We start from the raw sequence: 21,461 nt of genomic DNA on the forward strand, positions 1-21,461 counted from the left end.
GGCCCAGCATCAGCACCTCCATCTCACTCTCCTTGCGGCTGACATTCGGCATTTATACAACTTATACTGTGTGCAACTATACCACCTATCTATTCATGTAGAGGTCAACTATACCACCTGTACAGTGGCAACTATATTAGCGACCAATACTGGGTACAATTTTACCTGGTTAGCAGCAATGTGAGCAATTTACAAATTAGCAGCTTAATAAATGTACACCAGTGTGTCTAACACCAAATAAAATAATAAATAATTGTGAACAGTTTAAACTTTTTATTAAAAGCAAATGTTGTGGCACACTTTTCCTGAAGACAATATTTTATCACACATCTTGTCCAGCACTCGTCAAAAAGTAAGCTGCCATCAAATCACGGTTTACAAGGGCCTCATTGTTGTCTCCCCCGCCAGACCACGAAATACCAGGTAGAGCTTGCACATTTTCTTCCCCTGCAGCACTTCCCTCATGCTTAATTACACAATTGTGCAAAATGCATGTTGCTTTCACCACAGCAACAGCAGTGTCCACATTTAAATTGATAGGTGTATGCAGTACCCGCCATTTGTTGTCCAAAATTCTGAATGTACATTCCACCATGCATATAGCCTTGCTCAGCCTAAAATTAAAGTTATTCTTGGTCGCATTAAGTTTTTGGAAAGTGTGAAGGCCTCATCACCGATGAAAGTGTAAGGAAAACAAGGAGTAGTGGTCCTAGGCCATGGTGTTGGTGGTGGAAGGTCCAGCATCCCATTCTCCAAGCGAGTAAATAGTGAAGTCTTTCAGAAAATTTGTGAATCAGTGAATCACTAGTACTTCCAAAAGCTCCTACATCGATGTACACGAAATTTGTATTCTGCGTCTGCCACCGCCATTAGAATAGAAAAATATTTTTTGTAGTTACAAAAAAATTGCATTCCACTAGCTGGTGGCATGACAAGCCTAATTTGTTTCCCATTAACTTCCCCAATACAGTTTGGGAATTTGCATTTGCTCCAAAATCTTTTGGCAATCTCCTACAATTGTTGAAAGTCCGGAACAGGCATATATATTTGTTGAAGTTTCCTCCATAGGAATATGCAGGTCTCTCTGACGATGTGTGAAATAGTGGTCTTCACCAGCCAAAATGAAAAGTGCAGTGCAGCATATGATTGTCCAGTAGCATGAAACCTGCGAGAAAATAGATAAAAAATTATTTCTTTTTTCCAACAGTGAAACACATGATGAATAAATGGAGGTCAGTGAAGGACCTTGAGAAGCTGAACAAATTGGAAAGGAGTGGAAGCAGAAGTACACCACAGCCTCACTATAAACATTTCAAACTATTATCGTTCCTGAGGACCTGCTATGAACCACAAAGGTAATTATTATACACAGCTCTAAATATTTCCTGTCTTGTACTTTTTTGTCACAAGCGTTTTTGAACATTACATAAGTGCTAATTATTGTTTTTATAATTTCTATTACAGTACAGAAGACAGTTTTATGGACACCCATACACAAGAGGATGAAAGTTAGAGTAGTGTCACATCTGCAGCATCCAACTCTGACATTACTGAGAATGCTTCTGGTTGCTTCTGAGCTGCCGTCATCACAGCCCACCAGAACCTCAACTTTTTCCTCTACCATATATAGAACAAGTAGAGTTAGACAGAAGAGAAGAGCAACTGAAATGCAAGAGGAAATAGAGCAACACACGCAAATGGCATCAACTTACAAAGACATTTTGGAGTATTTGAAAAGTAAGAGAGAACGTCAAAGCGCCACTGTGGAGAATGTTCCTTTTAAAAACTCTTAAATTCTGTGCTGCCAAACATGGATGAGATTAGTCCCGGATTTTATACAGATGTTCATATTGACCTCATTCAGTTAACCAAAAAGTACATAGGTAAAACAAAACAAAAACGCCAAGGTAACTCTCAGCCAGAGGGTTGTGTTCCCCATTCAATAGGGTTACAGAGTTCTGCATCATAGTAGTTGTGGAGTCAGCAAGCTGAACCTCATACATCATTGCCTCCATCACAACTACATCACATGGGACGAGTCCAAAATTACATGCCTAGTAGTTATAGATCTCTACCTGAGGTGTCTAACAATGATGGTGGTAATCAAGTCAGCCTTCTTGAAATCCACAGCTACCACACTCTAAAAAGGCCACAAGATCCTTCAACACAACATAGAGCAGAAACATCTATGACACGGTTCTTGTTTGATTATGATACAACTGAATAAGAAATTACTATAGGAGCAGACCGCCCCCAAACGTAACTTGTGCCGTAGTGCATTTTACTTTATACCTGTTTTGCTACTGCGACTGCAGGCATTGCTCCTCTTTGACCACCAGCATGGTCTAATGTGTGTCAGGATGCTAGCAGTCACCGCAGCACAACAGGTGTGAAATAAAAGTGCATTACGTCACCGGGGGAAGGCCTGGGTGGATTTTACATTTGGGGTGATAACGGAAAACTTTGGGAAACAGTGTACTATCAGTACAATCATTTCAAACTTTGTTTTGGGACAAAACTCAGTTGAAAAACTATACTACTGTCCAGTATATATATTTTTTTAAGTACTGTTCAGTCAAAACAAATCATTGCACTGTTATGTTCATATAATCCAATCCAAACTATTTTGTTGATAACCCTTGTTAAAGCGGTATTGTCACCATAAAAAATTAAATTTCAACAGCAACTGGTCTGAGTGTATTAAGTGATAAAGATACTAATCTTGCATTTAAAACTTTTTCTGCCGTTATGGTTTGGAGTTATCACATACCTAAGGAGCACTGGCCCTTTAATAGCCAATGCCATTCAGTTGCATGCTGGGGGTTATTTTTATCTATAATATATTCCTCCTCTTCCCTTTATTTCTCTGCCTAGCTGAAACATGATCCTCTGCTCACTTGTGTTTACAAGCAAGGCTGATGTGACTCAGCGATTGGAGGAGAAAAGAAAAAAGTTAAGGGAGGAAATTACATCAGTATTTAGCCTCAAACTGTGGGCAAAAGACATGGTTCCCACCAGGAACAGAACTCTCTTCATTTACTATATAAAATTCACTGAAATCAAAACGTGGACATTACAATGCATGTGTTATGTAAGTAGATCAAGTATTTATCTACTTATATATGTGTTTATTCCCTGGCATAGTATGGCTAATCCTCCTGCTTTAATGGTTTTATTTACAACAAAATTTGCACTTGAGAAATGTTGTTTCAAGTTTGGTTTACATTTAAATACATGTAAGTAAACTTCCAAAAATATTATTGTTTTCCTGTGTAGTTTCTCAATTTGGATATGTACATTTTTTAAAAAATGTATTACATAGGCCACAAAGCAGGTATTAGCCCACAATGGGTATTGAATGATAACACACAAATCTATTCCATGGCACTGTACAAAGTAAGAAAGCAAACTAACAGAACATAAAAATACAGCCAATGGTATAAATATAAACAATGGTACAACGTACAGGAGTACCTGGAGAATATATAAATTGACCATCTCACCTGAGAGTCACCAACAGTCTCTCCTCTGGAATGATGGCAGAACGGAATCGGGTATCCTCTTTACAAAGATCAGAACCCAAAAACTGCAATAGTTGATCAAACCTAAAAAAAAATAGCTCAATAACTATCCCACTACCGTTAACAAATAACTGTATCTTTATTACTAGTTTATTATTTACTACATATAAGTACTTACGATGCTGTCGACATCCTAGTGTACTCAAAGAACTTGACTGGATGCATCTGCAGATCATCATACGGAGCAGTAAACTGCCCTTTCACAGGTCAACATGGAGAGCAGCAAGACCTCTTCAAAACCCAAAGAATCCATTTTTTTCCACAGCACACGACAAAATACTCAATCGCATTCTCAAAACCCACACGGAGAAACAGGAAGATAGTCCTTGCATGTAACTTTCTGTGAAAAAAACATCTTCCTGAGGTGACAACTTACTTCTTGGAGCTCAAAGGCAGTAAGATGGTTAAAAACGCATACATGGAAACTGCATGCAAATTTGCATAAAAATTTGCATCCGCGTGCAAATTCATTTACGCGTTTTCCGCAACGAAATCGCACAGCACTAGTGGAAATGTAGCCTTAATGACAGCTTTGAGTATAGTGTGCAGTTTATGATACTCATCATTTGTATATCATTGCAATTATCGTATGATGACTTTTTTTATTGCATTTCTCTGGTTTTTCTAAAGCAATGAATCGATAAAAAATTATTATAATAAAAAAAAAAATTACATTCTGCAGCTTTCACCAGCTAGTTTAGATGGCAAGATACACATAGTTTAAGCATGAAAAACAGAGATTAGATCACACAAAGGAAGGTTTGACTCAGGGTTACTTTAGATTGGACATGATGAGATAGACGTGTATGTACAGTGCAAAACATATTAATAACCAGGCTGTTTGACTTATTAATAACTAGGCTGTTTGACTTGTTTTATTTTGCTGACAGTAATTTTTTTTAGACATGGAAGTGATAGCTTCTGGTACCTTGTCAGGAATATAGTAAACCTCACTAATAAGCTAATTACAGCCATAAATGTTTTCCTGACAGAATACTTCTAAGAGCAGAAAAAGTTCAATAGTTCAAGGATTTTCACGTAGAGTCACTTAATAAGCTGCCATTGAGCAGAGACAACAAAACATTAAATCTTCTTTGTAAATGTTCAAATATAAAATAAACCATGGGATATCTAAAAAAAGGTTATTTTTTAGGAATAGGAGGATAAATACAAGTGTTTATTTTTACAAGTGTTTTATATTTATATCAGTTTATTTTCACCTAGCTAATTAGGCACATGTGAAAAGAATGATATGCTGGGCAGTTGTTCACACAGAGATCGGCTGAATGACTATGCAGGAAGAGATGATGTTAGCCTTAAAACAGTTACGGAATATAAATAATAACTAAACTGACCAGGAAAACAACAGTGCAAGTACATATCATAAAAAAGAAAACACTTAACGTCTTTAAAAGCACAGCAAATCTTTTAAAATGACATATCACTGAAAACTTTTACTGCTTATGCTTCTTACCTGATATATGAAAGTGACATTTGTTGAAATGAATCTGGCTTTGTAAACGTTTCCATCAACCCATTTAAGCTCCACCAACTCGCCCTCTGCTGGTGGTCCATCTTGAATACAATTTCTGCTCTGAGAGAGTAGTACAAGCATAGTATGTCAAAATCAGAAGTACAGCAGGCTTTTGAAGCAGAGACAAATAAATATACAGTTATGCGCAAATATTGACACCCCTGCCAAATGTCAAACTGTGAGTTAAAAAAAGTTTGCACATTTTAAAGGACCATTGTCACAAAAAGTTTGAACCTTTTAAAACAGGGATCCCCAACCTTTTACGGGCCGGGGACCGCTAACCGACCAAAATTTTCTCTGGGGACCTGGGGGGGGGGGGGGGGGGGGGGGGGGCGACGATGACACTGTGTGGGTGGGGGGATTTGCAGCGTAGGCGATAGGTGACGTGTGGGGGGAGGGAGTGTGTCAGTGAGCAGTGTCATACGCAGCAGTGTCATACGCAGCGGGGGGTGGTGTTGCGGCGGCATAGCAAGCATAGTTGCCCCAGTATAGGGGGTCTAGTTACCCCAGTGTGTGGTATAGTTGCCCCAGCATTCACTCCCCCCCCCCCCCCGCTGCTTCTGTTACCTTATCTGGCGGCCGCTTCCTCTCTCCTCCTGCGTGTTATTTTGCTTGTGATGAGGCAGGAAGCAGGAGAGCGGTTCCCCTGGTAACGGCGATACACATCGCAGCTACAGGAAGCAACTCTCCTGTTTTGCCTCATCACAGCAGCCGTGGGGCGCGCTGCTGTGAAGCAAAATAACATGCAGGAGGAGAGAGGACGCGGCCGCCAGCTAAGGTAACAGCAGTGGCAGCCGCAGGGGGAGGTGGGGGCAAGAGGCTAGACCCGCGGACCACCAGCAAACAGCCCATGGACCAGCAGTGGGCCGCGGACCAGGGTTAAAATTTAAAATACCTGTGAATGTATAAGTATCAAATGTACACTTGTCCCACAGTAAAATGCACTAGGAGTAGAATTTTTCCTATTCTGCAGTCACTTAGGGCTTGTTCACACCTAGGGGGTTTTCGCCTTTTTTAAAGCCCAGCGATTTTCAAAATTGCCCTAAAAGCGCTTGTGCAATGATTCCTTATGGGACTGTTCACATCTGCGTGTTTCATCTGCTTTCCACTGACCAAAGTGCTGCCTGCACCATTTTTTGTTTTTGGTGATTTTGCTATTATGGAAGGTATAGGTAAAGCGCAAAACGCTCACAAAATCGCTTTATTGGGCGATAGCGTTCACGCTTTTTGTTTCGTGACTATTTAAATGTGAAGTGTTTTCCGGGACAATCTACCTGCAGATGTGGACCTTACAATGGATACTAGTTTTACATCTGTGCACTTTCTGTTTGCACACACAGCTAATGGCTGAAAAAACCCCGAAGATGTCTCGCAAAAGCTGGTTTAACACGGAGGAGCTTATCACCAAAATCCAGGACCACCCAGAATTATATGACAAAAAGCATCCTGACTATAAAGACACCCTGAATATTTATAGGGTGAGGGCTGATATAGCAGCCTACTTTTCTGAGGATCTATGAGACAAATTTTCAGATAAAACCAAGGTAGATAAAAGTAAGTTGACTCTTATGCTGGCATTAATCTGCTTTTTGCTAGCATCAATGAGTTATTTGTATAGGCAAGAAGTTTTAAATCAGGATGATACCATTTATTGGCTAACTAAAAATGAATAAAAATAAGCTAGATTTCGGCCTTTCAGCCTTCGTCGGGCTTATATCCTGTTAGTTTGCAGGCTGGTGGTACAGACAGCTTATATACATGCAACATCAAAAGGGAAAACAGATATATTTTTCAAGCATAAATACATGTCATTAGGATGCCTTAAAGAGACTCCGTAACAAAAATTGCATCCTGTTTTTTATCATCCTACAAGTTCAAAAAGCTATTCTAATGTGTTCTGGCTTACTGCAGCACTTTATACTATCACTGTCTCTGTAATAAATCAATGTATCTTTCCCCTGTCAGACTTGTCGGCCTGTATTTGGAAGGCTGCCAAGTTCTTCAGTGTTGTGGTTCTGCTATGAACTCCCCCTTCCAGGCCCCTCTATGCACACTGCCTGTGTGTTATTTAGGATTAGAGCAGCTTCTCTCTTATCTTTTACAAGCTGGATAAATCGTCCTCTGAGCTGGCTGGGCTTTCACATACTGAAGAATTACAGACAAGGGCAAAGCTGTTTGCAGGAAAAAACAAGCAGCCTGAAACTTCAGTGCATGAGAACAGGGGGAAAGAAACACACAAATGATCTCTTGAGATTCAAAAGGAAGGCTGTATACAGCCTGCTTGTGTATGGATGTATTTTCTATGTGTGGACATACTGTACATCAACCTACTTCCTGTTATGGTGGCCATTTTGTTTGTTTATAAACAAACTTTTTAAAACTGTTTTTAACCACTTTTAATGCGGCAAGGAGCGGCGAAATTGTGACAGAGGGTAATAGGAGATGTCCCCTAACGCACTGGTATGTTTACTTTTGTGCGATTTTAACAATACAGATTCTCTTTAATTCAAACAGACCATCTAAATGGGGTTAAAGGTTGTTAGCTAAGACAAGCATCCTTGTTTACGCCATGCTCACAGACCTGGATTAGGATTGACCCAGAGGTATCATAAATTCTTAGTTCACAAGTTCAGCTAGAATGGCTGAGAAAGTTTAAATATCATCCGCCTCATACCAATATAAGAAGTTGTTGTCCTTATTCAAACCGTTCTGCACAGCTTTGAACCAATTTATAAATTTTGTTTCTGCTATTATTCGATCATTTGATGTTTTGAAGCCACCCTTCAGGGCAGTGACACGAAGATCATCCATGCTGTGTCCGTTGGACCGAAAGTGTGTAGCAACTGGGAGTCCAGATTTGGTATCATTAATAGTGTGCCTGTGTCCATTCATACGTTTGCGCAGAGTTTGTCCAGTTTCTCCCACGTACATCACATTGGGGCATTTAGCACACATGATCAGATATACCAGATTGGTGGAACCACAGGAAAATGTACCTTGTACTCTGTACTCCTGTTGTGAACCTGGTATCGTTACCTTGTCATTTGTATAGTTTACCTATGTAATGCTATGGTCTGCACTGAAGAAGGCAATCCTGATTGGCTTGTAATATGCATAACTACTAAAGTAGGCCTTATACAAACACAGACATGGTGGGCCTTCTGAGGCTGTGTGTTTTTAGGATCAATACTTCTTCCAATGTCATTTTTAGAAACCAGCCGCAAATGTATGGAGTTGTTTCTTATGAATAATAGAGAAAAAAATAACATCTGTGTTTTGAAGCATACAGTATATGTATTTGAAAAAAATTGTGGACAATTCTGCAATCATACAATACCAAGTGATTTGCTTATGAGAAAAAAAACTAATGCTAGTAATGCTTTTTAAAGTTGTATAACACACTCTCTAGTGATGAAATATTGAGCCAATGAGTGCACTTTGGGTTTCTCTTAAAGTGACTCAGGGCCGACAAAAGGAAAAACATTTATACATACCTGGGGCTTCCTCCAGCAGCATCTGCTCAGATCGCTCCCATGCCCCGTCATCCGCTGCCCGCAGCTTCGGGAACCGGGTGCCGTCACGTCAGGCAGCTCCAGTCTATGCAGGAGAAGTGCGCTGTTTGCGTATCTCTCCAGCAGCCGCTGGAGAGATATGTAGAGGGCGCACTTCTCCTGTGTACACTGGCTCCGCCTGACGTAAGTGACGGGACCCGGGTTCCCGAAGCTGCGGGCAGCGGCGTGGGAGCGATCCGAGCGGATGCTGCTGGAGGAAGACCCAGGTATGTATAAATCTTTTTCCTTTTGTCAGCTATGGTACACTTTAAAAAAGCAACACCATATTTTTAAATGTGGGAGGGATGACATCCTCTTCAACTATTTTTCCTTCCACAGTTCACACAACAAATGATAAATGTGTTTGTATCATTTGTATGGCAAAAGGCCCACTTGTTAGGTATAATAACAAAAGTGAATTCCACCACTTTCCTGCCTTTGCTTAGTTGCAATTTTTTTTGGTTTTCAAGCTGCCATGGCTATTTGTGAAAAAGGCCTGATTATCTGAAAGGGCAAAGGCCTCATCACAAATAAAGGTGCAGGGATAGGCAGGTGACTGGGTGTTAGGCCAAGGGCCTGGTCCAGGGTTGTGAAGTTGGTCCAGTTGCAGTTCCAGCCGATGTTTCTGCAGGTATCCAAAACTATGTTCTGGATAGTGGACGTCACCAACCTATATTAGTAATGTAGTGGTGCATATGTATGTCCTGTTGCAAGGAATCTGCAAGTGTAAACAAAATGCATTTTTTTTTCAGTTGCTCAGTTGAGAACCAGATGGAAATCTGTTCGTGATAACTTCAAAAGGGAGTTGGAGAAACCAAAACTTGACCAAAAAAGTGGTTCAGGGGCCAAACACCGGAGAGCATATAGATTAGCTGCATTTCTGGACTTCCTCAAGCCACATATGGATACTGGGCTGTAAGCATTGACACTGATGACTGACAAAGCCATGAAACTTATTCAGAATAAGGTAAGATTTATTATTATCCTTTATTAACAGTACTGAAGACAATCTACCTGCAGATGTGGACCTTACAGTGGATACTAGTGTTACATCTGTGCAAGAAGATGAGAAGAACATCCCTCTGCACACCCCAGAGAGTCCATCCACTCATTTCAGCCCCCTATGTTCACGTAATGAGTCCTATAGGTATAGATTAAGTTTTAACATAAGAAGAGCACAAGGTCGGCGCTACAATTAAGGCAGGGAAGGCAGCTGCCCCAGGGCCCCGGCCGGCAGCAAACATAAAAATCTGCGCAGCCTGGGACACTGTGTGCATGCATGCCTGCTGCCTGTGTCCTGGGCTGCTGACTCCTGGGTGTGTGGGTGCCGGCTGGGTTATAAAATTTGAGCCTGGCCAGAGCTGGGGAGCGGGGACGGGGAGGAAGGAAGAGATACATACCGTTCCAGCGTCGGGTCTCCATGGATACCACCCGGTGTCCCGACTCCTGAGCTGTCCTCTCTTCATCCACTCAGCGCTGCCGGCTCCACCTCCTGGATGCACATCACGCAGGCATGGACGTCAGTGCGTGGACGTCCATGCCTGCGAGGAAAGAGAAGAGGACGACGTCACGTGACGTCATCAGCGTCATCACTGGCGGCATCAGCGTGCGGTGAGCCTGTCTGGAGCCTGACTGACTCGTATATCTTAATGGTAGTGAGTCAGGCAATCCATGCAATATGTATATATGTTATAACATGTGGATGTGCGCGCGGGGGGGGGGGGGGGGGGGGAGGTGTTAGCCGGGGGGGCCTTTGGTGGTGATGGGGGTTTAGTTGGTTGGGGGATCCTGCTGCCTCGGCCTTCCACCGAATTATTTTTTTTTAATTAGTATGTGTAAGGGGGGGACTCGGGGAGGGAGGGGGATTCCCATTTGCCACCCGGCTTCATCAATGTGGTGGGGGAGATCCTGATGCCTGGCCTGCCACTAAATTCTTTTTTTTAATTTGTATGTGTAAGGGGGGGGGGCGATTTTTTTTCTGCCCCAGGGCCCCATTTCACCTAGAACCGGCCTTGGAAGAGCAGGTAGAGGAATGTCAAGGTTTGAATTTGATAATAAAGGAATACCATCCATTGAGAAGGCAGTCATCCATATGGAAAAAAAAAGATGAACATAGAGCCAAATTGGATGACCTCTCTATACAATTTCTAACAATAATAAATTAGTTCCATCACTCCACAGGTTCTAAGTGAAAGGGCAAATTTTACTAGTACGAAACGCAGGGAAAAAATGATCAATTTAAAACACTTAAAAACACTGGAGCGCTCCGTGCCCAGACACACTGCCTCTCACTCTCCACACATCACCCATGCAAAGGTACCAGTACCGTTGGCAATTGGCTTCCTTCAAAGCAGGAGGGGGAAAACAACAACCGGAGAGAGGGTACAGATATATCTGACAGAGTCCCAAGTCTTCAGGCCCACTAGTTTAAAACTTAAGTACAGATGGCTAGATCAGCAGACCGACAATGGGAATCTTCACCACTCGTCCGTCCTCAGTCAGCTTGCAAAGCAGCGCGGAGTTCCCTGTATGCTTCGCCAGACCTCAATCCCAGATCAGGCGAGGTCTCCGGTGGCAGAGACTAGCAGCATGCGTAACACAAGTTTAAGTCCACAGCTGGATCAAGGGACTCCAGAACACTCCAGGACACAGTGCGGGTTGAGGCCCCGCCCACCTACGCATTGCACCCGCCTCTTATGGGCTTCAACTGGATGTAGCTGGTGAAGGCAGATCCCTTCCCCTTATTTATGCGTTCCAGACTGGTTCTTCCTCCAGGAAACTGTCAGGCATAGTTCCGGCTGCTAGACACAGCAGCTCATCATGATAATAGTGTGTAAAACACAGTATTCTCCTTCTTTGAATTTAACAGGTAGGGCAGGTTTAATTAAAATGGTGTCCTTTGGTAGGATTTTGTATCCTATGCAGAATATACCAATGCTTCTTAAACACAAGGATACAAAAAGGTTACAGAAAGCAATTACCGATTTTATGTGGAAAAATAAATACAGGATTGCATTATCAAAACTTCAATTACCAAAGAACTGGGGGGGGGGGGGGGGGCTGAGCGTACCACACCTCAGACTATATAATCTAGCATGTCTTATCCGCCATACGAAAGAGTGGATTGATGAAACCAATGTTTTTTCAAATATAGACGTTGAATCAGAGCTAGTAGAACCTTGGATGTTATTTAAAAGGGATATTACATGCTAGATATAAAAATTTACCAACACGGATCAAGAATAACGTGATGTTAAGAGATACTGGCTTGGAGAGAAACTAGAAAACTGTTGAATTTGCCAACCCAGATATCAAAATACATGACCTTATGGAGTAATCCTGAGTTTCCTCCCGCAATTCAGCATAAGGGGTTCTTGTTGTGGGAAAAATGGGGAATCACCATGATGTGTCATATATTTGATTTAAGGGAAAAACTGTTACTTACTTTTAAGGAAATAAGACAGAAGTATAGCGACCCCCTTCCCACTTTTTGTATTATGCCCAAATAACATTTTTTTGCTCCTCTGTGTTAAAAAATATGTCCTCATTGGAAACCACCTCCTTTGACAGGCTTATAAAACCACGTAATAAGGAAGTCTCCTTATCCACACTTTAGGGCCTGTTTCCACTACACGCAGATTGGATGCAGAAAAACAGACTCCAATGAATGCCTATGGGAAAATCTGCATCAGAAAAATTGCGTTTAGTGAAAACAGGCCCATAGGCATTCATTGGAGTCAGTTTTTCTGCATCCAATCTGCTTGTAGTGGAAACAGGCCCTTATAAAGATTTGCTTACTGGGACACAGGAAAAGGTGTCACACTTAAGCATGAAAGGTTGGCAAAAAAACTTTTAATGATCCAGGGGCAGCCAAAAAAATATTGGCAGGGAATGCATGGTACGCCAGTTGATACCATATGAAGTCTGGAGGGAATCACACTTATTGTTTATACATAAAGCTAAGTATGCATTTGACATACGATACAGAAATCCTCTCCCCAACCCCAAATATGTTCCACAATGCCCTACCTTCCAAATGCTAATTTGTATCATTGTATGTGGGAATGTCCTATAGTGGTTGCTTTTTGGAATAAGGTGTGCAGGCTAATAAAACGAATGTGTAAGAGAGATATACAGAGGGATCCATGGATGTTGCTGTTTAACTATTGGAACCCTGAAAAGGGTAGAAGAGAAGTGTTTAAACAGACTAACTTAGTCCATATTATATTGATAGCACCTAGAAAGGTGCTATATAACCGGAGCAGTGCTTTTCAGCGCTGCTAGATTTGGGCGCAACCGGCGCCTCCATAGACTACAATAGGAATCACTCCTATTGCAGCGCTCAGTGAGTAACGTCGGGTCCGTCAGAAGACGGAGCCGAGGTTGCTTAAAAAACACAATAATTCGGCCTCCAGCAATCGCTGGAAGCCGAATTATTTCATTCCCCCACTATCCATGTCGGCCTGGAGGGGGAATAGTAATTAAAACGGCCCGGACTTGTGCAGAAGCAGGATCAGCCATATACCGCTGAATCCTGCGCCCAAGTCTACCGGCGCCGATTTCAAATGTACTCATATTCGTCCACCCCTTCTCTGGGAGAACTTAAGAAGGAACTAAAATTCTTATTCGACAGAGAACAAATTTTGACTTTAGCACATAAAGAAAAGAAAACAAAAAAAATTGCTTTCCACTTGGAAGAAATTTATTGAATTATATTACAAACCAGAGGAAATAGCGACACTCATGAAACCTTTTAAATATACTTCATTGTACTGTAAAGAACAACTTTCAGGTACTCTAGGTAAGCTCGAGATAGGAATGTTACATGGTTAGCTCTAGCCTGCTGTGGGCTGCTAGAGTATAACAAGAAGAATAAGTAAAAAACTTTATTTTAGATGTACATCATAGAACTGAGGTAGCCTGTTGGTGACAAGATGTTGCATGAAGCAGTGTGGTTTCAAATATCCAGAAAGATTTATTTATTCCTGTTGTAGTAGAAGTTATTGGGGAGAGGGTGGGGGTGGGAATAGAGGGAGGGTTATATATATATATATATACATACATATATATATATATATATATATATATATATATATATATATATCTGCACTAAGAAATCTTAGATCAAGTTAAATGTATGGACAGTTCATGGAAACATCTGTATTTTTTCTGATCAGTTGAAAAGTCTGTGCATGGTTTACTTATTATTGTGCAATAAAAATTATTTTTAAAAAAACAACAACACAGTATTCTTAGCTCATTCGGCATCATTACAGGAATACAGCTAGGCGAGATTTCTCTCTCTCTGCACTCTGTACTCATTTTTCAAGGAGTCATTACAGTTCATTATTGTAACGATTGTGGAATTCTCTCTGTGATCAGCGCACAAGACGTGCGCTGACACTGCGGAAATCCTCCACAAGCGTGTAATTTGAGGGAACCCAGCAAAAGGTACAATGCACCTGTAGAGGGAAATTCTTGTCGACAGGTGGAGCTGTGGAGTGCAGAGGAACCGCTCCTCTGCCCTGCCACAGACGCCAGACAGGAATTGTACGAAGGGAAGAAACGCAGGGCAAGATAGCCCTGAAAGAGAGAGATCAAAGCGACAGAGGGTATGTGTGTCCACCAAACTAGTCGCCACCCTGCGACGATGAACACACAACCATGAAGACAAAGTGAGAAGGCAATCGCCAGAGATGGCGATTGCTAACAGCGACACAAGACCGAATAAGCACAGATGAGGAATGTATGTATGTCCACCAATCTAGCCGCCACCTGCGACGGCGGACACACAACAAAGAAAACCGAGTGAGAACGCAATCGCCTGAGAAGCGATTGCGAATGAGATTGAGCAAAGGGACAGATTGTATGTGTGTGCACCAAACTAGTCGCCAACCCGCGACGGTGCATACACAACAGCAGATATGAAGTAGGAACGCAATCGCGAGAGAGGCGATTGCCAGAGGTGACACAAGGCTACAGCAAGGCAGAGCACGAGAGTAGCAAAGGCACAGCAAATATACAATGAGGAGATAGGGAAAATAACAAACGCTAACGAAACGCGAACACCGCACTCATTTGCAACAGTGCACGCGTTTATGCGCGGTCTCCGCGTGTTAAGCACAACAGAGACAAGCACGCCTAACTAACCACCGACAGACAAACATGAAACAGAGGACGCGAGCGCTTGCTTAACGGTTACCTCACCGAGCCTCCAGCAAGCGTTCGAAGCAGACAAGACAGATACACGAAAACAGGGACAAGTGAGAGGTAGGATCCACAGCAGCAAAGCAAGAGGCCAGTGCGATCCAGGAAGACAGAACAGAAGGATCCACAGCACTAGCGCAAGGCGAGTGCGATCCAAGTATAGAAAGAGAGATGGAGATCAGACGGATCCAAGTAAGACAGGCAGATGAGATAGCTGGTAGCAACCGCTGCCCCAGCTATACTCCAAGAACAAAGATCAGAACGATCTCCTGTCGACCACCGCTGGGACAGGACAATCGCTACAGACAAACAAAACAGATATGCAATCCTAACTGCACTAGGGAATCTGCCTAGTGCAGTTCCAGGAATTACTCTAAGCTAATCTTCAAACAAAAAGCAAGGCTGACACTCAGTGTCTCACAGGACTAACCCTTATGACCAGCAAAGGACTCTGGGAAACATAGCTCTTTATACTGCCAGTCATCAAAGGAGGCAGGTAGGGGATTTGCATAACGAGTGTATGCAAATTCCTCAGCAGCAGAACAGACCAGAAACTTGTAATGGAAAGACAGGTCTCTCTTGCAGAGACCTGCAGCCCACAGACTAGAGGAATGGTCAAACAGCTGTCTGCCAGTGCATCCAGCTGAGCGGATCATTACAATTATATATTGATCTCACAGAAAGGGGGTGAAGTCCAATTCATTATTTAAGCCAGCAGGCTCCAAGGCATTAAGTACATATATCCACCAGCTTTCTTTCTGGAGGAGGGCCTTCTCTCTATCTTCCCTTTAAATACCTTTATCAGGTATTTTAAATATACCCCTAAATTTTTAAGCCAGATGGATCACTTCCATGTACCTCTCCAAAGTGCTCCGCAACTGTACTCCTAAATTCTCCATTCTTCTATCTACCAAATCTAATGTCACTCAGATGTTGTCCAATGCGTTTCTTCAGGACTTGGGTAGTCATCCCCATGTAAATCCTTTTGCATGGGCAGGTAAGTTGATATACAGTCCATTTAGACTTACAATTTATAAAACTCTGTATCTCCCACTCTTTATCTCCTGTTATTATTATTATTATTTATTAGATTTATATAGCGCCAACATATTACGCAGCGCTGTTGAGTTCAGAAAGGTTTTGGTCACATCCACATACGGACACACAGGTCATCCAACACACCTAAACATGCCATTTGGTGGTCTACCCCCTAGACACAAGTTGCTTGCCCTGGCTGAAACCTGGGAGTTAACTAAAGTATCACGCAGACTGGGTGCCCTACGGGCTACCATCAATTACAACTTTTTCAAATACCCCCTTGCTCACTAACAAAATAAACAACCCCCCCCCCCTCTTCCACCGGATAAAAGTTTTCAGAACCTTTTGCCCTCAGCATTATTATTTTTTGATATCGCACCACCCACCAGATAGGGGCATACACAGAATACAATTAAAGTTTTTGCATTTCAAATTACCAACCAATTTACCAAACTCTACCTGATTGTTTGTACTTGCTCATAAATCACTGATTACTACTGTATTTTTTAATTTTTTCCATACTGTTATTCCTATGTTTTATGGTTATTTTTTATGATTAATTCTTTTATATACTATATATCATTATGTAATGTTTATATGGACAACATCACACTTGTGCAGCGCTCTGATATACCTATATCTCTGTCATTTCTAGTGTAATACTCCCATTGTTGAATGCCTGATGAAGCGGGATTGTGCCCGCGAAACGCGTTGCGATATTGTTCGTGGAGTACGTGAATAAATTGTTTGTTTCTCAAGTGACAGCATCAAGTCCATTTTTGAGTGGCTGGTCCACCGCCGCCACCCGAATGTTTCAAACATTTTAGTAATTTTTTTATCCTGTTGGCGCCTCCGTACATCTATTGGGCTACCATCAATGGTCTCTCACCTACAATTTTAGAAATGTCAGGATCAGTCATTAAAACAGACCAAAGTCTGCTCAAAATTTCTTGTACCTTGGACCACTGGGCATTAAACGGCCTGATAAACTGAATGAGATTAGATCTCTCCCTTTCCTTCCATCTCACTCCCCCTCCCAAAAGAGTCTCCCTAGATGTATTAATGGCCCCATCAACACTAGAGCATAACGTTTCATGTCTATACCCTCTATCGCGGAACCGATCATACATGGCTCTAGCCTCCAACTCAAAATCGCATTCCCGAGAGCAGTTACGGCGGATCCGCAAGAATTGGCCCGCAGGCATACGATCTTTCAAACTGCGTGGGTGATGGCTGGTGGTGTGAGGAAGGGTATTCCCAGCTGTGGCTTTACGGAAAGTCCTGGTAAACAGGTTTTGTCCCTCCATCCAAATGCACAGATCCAGGAAGGAGATACCCATGTGACTCCACACATAAGTGAGGTTAACATTCCGCTGGTTCCAATTTAGCAAATCAATAAAAACCTCCAGTTTCTCCACCCCACCTCTCCACACCTATACAATTTCTACTCAGTTTAGTGCCATCTTTCAAAAAAAATCCCATCTGAGAAAATATTGTGTGCCAAACGTGCTATCATTGATGTGATAGACAAATGTGTCACCCCAGAACCACAAGACCCCTCCCTATTATGGCCAGACTCATATGGGTCACCCTTCTGCTCAATACAGACAGCCACCTTATTATGGGCAACCTATATATGACCATCACAACTGATATTTTCTAACTTTCCAACCTTATGGTCAGAGGCCTGCACACCCCTACTATCCAACCATAACACCGCCTATGTCTCAAAGACCAGCAAGTCCCCAAGACCCCTCTCCTGACATACCAGTCTTCACAGACTTAAGTGGTCAAGGTAGTGGACATAACAGACCACCGGAAAATGTACCTGACAGGGAGACAAACAGCATGTCTCAATTATTGTTTATGACTGAGATGTAATGTGGCCTTTTTCCATACACACAGGGCCGGCCTTAGGTTTCACAGCGCCCTGAGCGAAACCAGATTTTTGAGCCCCCCTTCATCCTCTTCGCGCACACGCACGCATGCACACACACACACACACACACACACACACACACACACACACACACACACACACACACACACACACACACACACGCCTATATGCAATTCACCTTTTCTCTAGAAATATAACCTAGTACAGTGGTTCCCAACCTTTTTGACGTTGTGACACATCACACCAAATGCTTAGATCTCCATGATACATCATATATGTATAATTTAAAAAATACTATTAATAACCATGAATGGATGGAAAGAGTGCATTATCCTGAATATACTTAAAAATGAAGGCTAGAACCTTTCAGGAATATTAATAAAAACAGTGGGACAGTTAGCGCCCCCCCCCCCCCCCATTTCGAATAATAACACAGCGCCGACAATTTGCACCATGCATTATAGCCGCAGTGCGCCCACCCAAAAAAAATGCCCTCAGACTCTGTATATGTAAGTAGCCAGGTATAGGTGCCCCCAGTATAGGATCTCATGTGTTAGTGCCCTCAATATAGGTTGCCAAGCATAGGTGCCCTCAGTATAGGAAGTCAGAAGAAGGTCTCCATCACCCCATAGGTAGCCAGTCGTAGGTGCCTCCAGTATAGGTTGGCAAGTGTTGGTGCCCTCAGTAAAGGTAGCCAGCTATCTGTGACCACAGTATAGGAAATCAGGTGTGGGTGCCCTCAGTATAGGTAGCCAGCTAAAGGCGCCCCCTTGGAAGCCGGCGCCCTGAGCGACTGCTCCGGTCAAAGGCCGGCTATGCCTACACAAACTGGTAATGAATGTTTACTGTTAATGTTTATAGTTTAGTTTTTTCATTATATTACTGTTATATATTTGAGCACACAGTGCACTTATACTATTATATTACTGATATCTGAGCACACAGTGCACTTATACTACTATATTATTGATATTTGAGCACAGGGTGCACTTATACTTAAAGGGAACAAACTGAGAAGGACATGGATTTTTCCTTTTAAAATAATACCAGTTGCCTGACTCTCCTGCTGATCCTGTGTCTCTAATAATTTCAGCCAGAGCCCCTGAACAAGCATGCAGATAATGTGCTCTGACTGAAGTAAGACTGGATTAGCTGCATGCTTATTTCAGGTGTGTGATGCAGACACTACTGCAAACAAAGATCAGCAGGGCTGCCAGGCAACTGGTATTGTTTAAATGGAAACATCCATATCCCTCTCAGTTTAGGTCCCCTTAATTATTACATTAACATATTTAAAACTACTTGTGTAGGACATATAGGCAGCTGGAAGCCTGTATTTGTCCATAAATGTCTAGGCCACAATTTCTCCAGTACATTATGCAAACTGGAGAAAATGTGTTAATTTACAATTTGACCACTTTAAGTGTGACATGTGCAAGCTGCACATTTTGTTGTGTGTAGTGTTGCCTTTAAAAAAAAAATAAAAAAATAAAAAGTTTTTGTATCAAAAAAATATTGAGTCAGTTACAGACAGAAAAAAAATATATAAAAAGAAAAAAAACACAAAATGACTATTTGCATTTGTTGATTCATAAGGTTTACTATTACTGTCTGATGCATTGTTGAGAGGGCTGTAAAATGTGAGTTTAATATAATTATAACTTAAAGGGACACTGTAGGGGGGGGGTCGGGGGAAAATGAGTTGAACTTACCCGGGCTTCTAATGGTCCCCCGCAGACATCCTGTGCCCACGCAGCCACTCACCAATGCTCCTGTCCCATCTCCGGTTCACTTGTGGATTTTCAGACTTTAAAGTCTGAAAACCACTGTGCCTGCGTTGCCGTGTCCTCGATCCCGCTGATGTTACCAGAAGCATACTGCGCAGGTGACATCAGTGGGAGCGAGGACACGGCAACGCAGGCGCAGTGGTTTTCAGACTTTAAAGTCTGAAATTCCAGAAGTGAACCGGAGGCGGGGCCGGAGCATCGGCTGCGCGGGCACAGGATGTCTGCGGGGGACCGTTAGAAGCCTCGGGTAAGTTCAACTCATTTTCCCCCGACCCCCCTACAGTATTCCTTTAAGGTATAGTGGGCGCAAATTGATTGCCTCTAGCTGTTGCTAAGGACATTGTGGTCAGATATGTTGACATTTGAGTTCATTAACATATCCTAAGATAAAATGCCTTTGAAGGGCCAAAATATCACTTAAAGTGAACATCCGGACTAAAAATCGACTCAGCAGCACTGAAAAGGTTTCTTTAACAGTTTCACAGCATCAGAACTTTGTTTCTCTTATACAAGCCTCATTTTTAGCTGCACAGAAGAAAACTGCCCGGGCTTTTTTCCCCTGATGCTGTACAAAGCATGATGGGATTTCTGATTTTGTTGTTCTCGTTCTGCTTTTGGTGCAATTTTTTTTTCTTTTACATTTTAAATTTGACATTTGAAGCCTAGCGTGTGCAGCCGGGAGGGGTAATCAGGACAGAGGACAGTTGGAACTGTGTCTCCTGCTCCTTGTCACCTCCTTTCAACCAAAAAGATGGCTGCCCCCATGACAAAGATGGCAGCCCCCATGAATCACAAACATTTGCCTGTTCTTTTAAAACGGAGTGGGTAAGAGATTATATTACCTATCTATTCTAATTAACATAACAAATGTAACTTGATGACAGTATGTTTGTTTAGGCTGAAGTTCCCCTTTAAGGTGCGTACACACGCACTACAGAAGCAAACAACGGGTCTGTCAGACCCTCCCGCTGGGCGGGTTTTCAGCAGACTGTAGTGCATGTGTACGCACTGTCGGCGGACTGATAAGGCTGTTCCTGAACGATCCGCCCGGCGGATCGTTCAGAAACAGCCTTATCAGTCCGCAGACAGTGCGTACACATGCACTACAGTCTGCTGAAAACCCGCCCAGTGGGAGGTGCCAGCAGACCCATCGTTGGCTGCTGTAGTGCGTGTACGCACCTTACGCACTACAGAAGCCAACGACGGGTACGTCTGACCCTCCCGCTGGGCGGACTTTCAGCAGACTGTAGTTCATGTGTACGCACTGTCGGCGGACTGATAAGGCTGTTCCTGAACGATCCGCTCCCGTCATTGGCTTCTGCAGTGCGTGAGTATGCACCTTTACACACGAGAGTGGGTTCACACTTGTTGTAGAGTAGGTGCACACTAGAAACTTATCCATGGCTCTGTTTTTTTGCCCGGAACAAAACCAGAGCCACAGATATCAATGTTAAAATTAGCGTCCGACTTCACTCAAACCCCCCACCCCCCCAAAAACCGTATATGCGGGCGTTCCGGAGGATACGTATTGAGAAACCTGAACGGTCCGAATTTGCAGGATTTTCACAGACCCAGATCACTCCCTGGTACATGGAGGGGTAGTGAAGGGCAATGCTAAAATGGATCTCCCTCTACACCAGGGGCCCCCAACCTTTTACGGCCCGTGGACCGGTAACCGTCCAAAATTTTCTCGGGGGGGGGGGGGGGGGGGGGGGGGGTATTCACGGCGGCACAGCAAGCACAGTTTGGGGAGTCTAGTTACCCCGGTACAGCTAGTATATTGTCCCAGTATACTTAGTATCAAAGTGACCAAATATAGTTGCCCCAGTATAGCTAGTATAGTGACCCAGTATAGCTAATATA

General features: G+C 42.8%; 1 protein-coding gene across 1 annotated transcript in view; it reads right to left on the bottom strand.

Annotated features, from left to right (window-relative positions):
* The window catches only part of KDM4B (lysine demethylase 4B), a 731,006-nt gene that overhangs the window by 194,572 nt on the left and 514,973 nt on the right, over window positions 1-21,461 (bottom strand). Inside the window, exon 19 of the mRNA XM_068233805.1 lies at window positions 5,056-5,175. Coding sequence (XP_068089906.1) covers window positions 5,056-5,175 — 120 coding nt within the window. The remainder of the gene's footprint in view (window positions 1-5,055; window positions 5,176-21,461) is intronic.

This window comes from Hyperolius riggenbachi, chromosome 1 (assembly GCF_040937935.1).
Source record: "Hyperolius riggenbachi isolate aHypRig1 chromosome 1, aHypRig1.pri, whole genome shotgun sequence".
In the NCBI taxonomy this organism is placed as follows: Eukaryota; Metazoa; Chordata; class Amphibia; order Anura; family Hyperoliidae; genus Hyperolius; species Hyperolius riggenbachi.